The sequence below is a fragment of the Pyxicephalus adspersus genome, chromosome 2 (genome assembly GCF_032062135.1).
Source record: "Pyxicephalus adspersus chromosome 2, UCB_Pads_2.0, whole genome shotgun sequence".
NCBI classification, from domain to species: domain Eukaryota; kingdom Metazoa; phylum Chordata; class Amphibia; order Anura; family Pyxicephalidae; genus Pyxicephalus; species Pyxicephalus adspersus.
In genome coordinates this window covers 125867053-125870813 of record NC_092859.1, presented here as the reverse complement: position 1 = coordinate 125870813, position 3761 = coordinate 125867053, and the positions used below count along the sequence as shown (strand labels likewise).

The 3761-nt window shown below is 33.9% G+C and overlaps 1 protein-coding gene across 1 annotated transcript in view; it reads left to right on the top strand.

Annotated features, from left to right (window-relative positions):
- The first annotated feature begins 1713 nt into the window (after positions 1–1713).
- Positions 1714–3761, top strand: part of LOC140322536 (tetratricopeptide repeat protein 24-like) — a 32183-nt gene continuing 30135 nt past the window's right edge. The window contains exon 1 of the mRNA XM_072399092.1: positions 1714–2387. Within this exon, the coding sequence (XP_072255193.1) occupies positions 1730–2387 (658 nt within the window). The 5' untranslated portion in view covers positions 1714–1729. The remainder of the gene's footprint in view (positions 2388–3761) is intronic.

Here is a 3761-nt window from a genome sequence, read left to right as displayed (position 1 = left end):
CTGCCGCCTGGAGTCAAATCTGCTGCTGTGTGAGGGACTGGCTGGCGGGGTGCCACATAGCTGACCACTTACCAACAAGCTCATCTCACTAATAATATTCTATTCATTTTTATATATATATATATTTATATATATATTTTTTTTTTTTTTTTTTTTTTTTTTTTTACTTATAGTTTGAGTAATAAACCAATATTGTTAATTTCTTCTAATAAAAAAAATTATTAAAAAAAAAATACTTGTTTTTTAGTATATAGTATAGTTCACCCAAAGGGGGGCGTTATCGAATCACTCCTTCGAAAAAGTGGGCTCTGAGATAAAAAAGGTTGGGAACCTATGTTCTAGGCATGCCTAGGAACCCCCTGGTTCTGGCCTAAAAACTTCAGCTTTTCAGCCAGGCTAATGGCCATTCAGAAACATTGGGTGTGGTTTAATAAAGCTCTGCAAAACTGGAAAAGATAGACTATTGTGGGAGAACATAGGTGATCCAGCAAATCTGATCCAGGATTGAAAACATTTGTGAATAAATAGCCATTATTTTTATTTAAATTCATTCCCCCAGGTTTTACCATGGTAATCTATCTTCTCCACTCCTGGAGCACTTTGATAAATCAGGCCTATTACTGGTATTTTAAGCCTGCTAAGTCTTTTCTGCCTGCAAGATTAGTCAGTATTGCTTGCAAAAAAATAAAAAAACTTAAATTGGCCACATCCACTTTAATTTTCCCATGCCCAAAAGCTAGACATGACTATGGACCTAAAATATTAACGTTTTGTGAAATATGTAGGTGTTGTGTAATATGAAAGCAATCTATAAGTAAATAATAACAGAATGCAGCTAGGAGGAGGGCGAATGCACACTAAGATATGTACACTTACATTATATGTAAGCAATTAGTAAAAGTAAAACAAAAACAAGCCTGTATTCACCTCTGTGGCTTTGGGTATTCTGGAGTTTCAAAGTTCACAACAGAGGCACATAAATCTCAGCTTTCTCTCTGAGAGCAGATCTTGGCAGCCTGTCAACCCTCCAATATAAACAGCAGACGTTTCTAAGCTGTTGGAAATTCACTGAAAAGGTAAAGGAGTTGAGGATTCCTCTGAATTTTAAACTACATGCAGATATAGAGATCAGGTATGGCTTGAATTAAAGTTCATGCTCATTGAAAATATGTAAATTGCTCAGTGTTCATAGTCATGTACTTTAAACATACGTTAGGTAAGTAAACAGGGTTAAACAAATACTCCTGTTGGTAAACAGTTGGTAAACAAGTACACCGGTTATCCAACTGGTTTTAATGATTCTCTTGTTTCCATTCTATTTTTGGTATTGGAACATGAAATATTTAATAATAATGGATTTATTTAAAGTGATGTCACTGCAGCAATTAACCAGCCACTGACCTAATTTTTTAAACTTGTACCACAAGCGGGTCAGATAAGATCTATTTGGTTGTTATAAATAAAATATACATTTGGAGTCTTATTTAAATGTAACAGAATGCAACAAAAACATATTTGTGTCCTTTACCACTGTTATTAATTTAATTTATAAATATGCTTTATTTTTTTAATTAATAGTATATTAGACATAGATTAGGTACAGTAATGAAAGGTAACCTATAACAGGCAATGAAAGTTTATGCCTAATTGATGTCATATTGGCATGCTTGTTGTATTTGTTTACATGTATTTACTTTCTATGTTTTGCTGCCACAGATTTTGGGAATTTATGATGGCTGCCTCCAAGGTTTCAAATTTACCAAACACACCTGCACATCTCATCCGTGAAAAAATACAAACATTGTGTAAAGAGGGAAAAGAACTCATAGTAAAGGATGATATTAACAAAGCTCTAAAACTATTTAAAAAAGCATTTATTCTTTCCTGCAACATATCCAATGAAAGCATTCACAAAACATGTTTGTTCAATCTTGGTGCTGCATACATATGTGTCGGGAAACCAAAAAAAGCCCTGAAATGTTTTGTAAAATCAAAAATCTATGGCAAGAAAGATGAAGGAGATGGTGATCTGTATTTTAACATAGCGGCTGCTTATGATAAAATGCAAGAGTATGATAAAGCGGTGAAGTTTTATGAAAAAGCCATCAATCAATACAGTTCTGAAGAAATTAACAGCATTGCAGATGCTCTGATCAAGCTGGGATACTGCTTTGCATCCGTTGGAGAACTTTCCTCTGCGGCACATTCATTCAGACTTGCAGGACATTCTTATCTCAAGAATGAAAGACTGGAAGATGCTGCAATGGCCATGCGAGAAGCTACTAAATATATGATAAACAGCCAGGAATTCCCTAAAACCGAAGTGCTTCAGACTCTAAATATTTGTATTGAGTCATTTAAAGGAGTGTCTAATAAACAGATCCTGGGTAAGTGGCATTATCATACTCAAGAAGGGCCAAAAACTTGCTTGTCACCAAGTTTGCAAAGACAGATACGTGAATCTCCTAATCTACTATTTTAACGAATATTTTAAGTCAGCCCCCCTTCCAATGAATTAATATACTCTTCTAAAAGTTTATACCTATTGCTGGATACCATCCCTACAACAGCTATAATGACTTACTGTACTCTAATTATTAGACATTCACATTATCACAATATTTACAATAACCAACTGTAGTACACTATCACCATCTATAAATCAGTACTTAATTATTTTCTTACACCTTTCAATCACTTCAGCAACACCAACCAATTTGATTAACACCCTATCAACATGACACATTAGATACTTTCACTTAATATGAATATAATGACCGTAAACCATTCAGTATACTTTATAGTATGTTTCATATCACAGTGTATTTTTCAGTCTTGATGTCATATTATGAGTTTTTGTACTTTGTAATATATGCATATTTATGCATATAATTATGCAAATAATATAAGTATTTTTGTGTGACCACTAGAATAACCTATGTCTTATACATACCCCTGAGGAAGAACCAAAAAGGCAAAATGCGTTGGGTTACAAGATGTTTATTAATATTAGTTAGTTATCTAATGTGTAGTTGAAATCCATTACCCATGATGCAACTAATGGACTCTGGATATTACACATGTGGAACACTGAATATGTTTCCTTAACTATATCTTGTGATTAAATATATGTTTTTTAGCCAAAAGAAAACTTATTTATTCTTTTCTTTATTTATCCACTTGTCACTAAGTTTGTTGGTCATGTATCCTACATTGGATCCCCCATGGTGTCCCCACGAAGCAGAATAATGATGTCATTATTATTACATAAAGAGGTTTCTGCACAGACATCATCAAAAATAGATGACAAAAATAGTTCATGGTCAGAAATCAAGCTAGGGATTTTCCAGGTAGCGATCATTTTAAAGGTCAAACAGGCTGAGCTCAGAAGATTGATCAGTAACCAGTTGGAAAATTATTAGAGCAATAGATCAGCAAAGATCAGCAACAGGTATCCATTTCTTTTTGGCAGGGTCCTCTACTACTCCTGGGTCATTGTTTGTATCTGTCTGTCATTTGCAACCCCTTTTTAATGTGCAGTGCTATGTAATATGTTGGCTTTTTATAAATACAGTTTAATATTATTCCCCAAAAATGCACCCACAGTTTAACCTAATGTAACCCTATCCTGGCAAGGTAATTGTGTGTTGGGTGAGCTTTATCTGGCTCCTGGCTAGTCACAGAGTTTGGGATTCTCTGTCCACCCTCCTATTAATGTGTATATATATATATATATATATATATATATATATATATATATA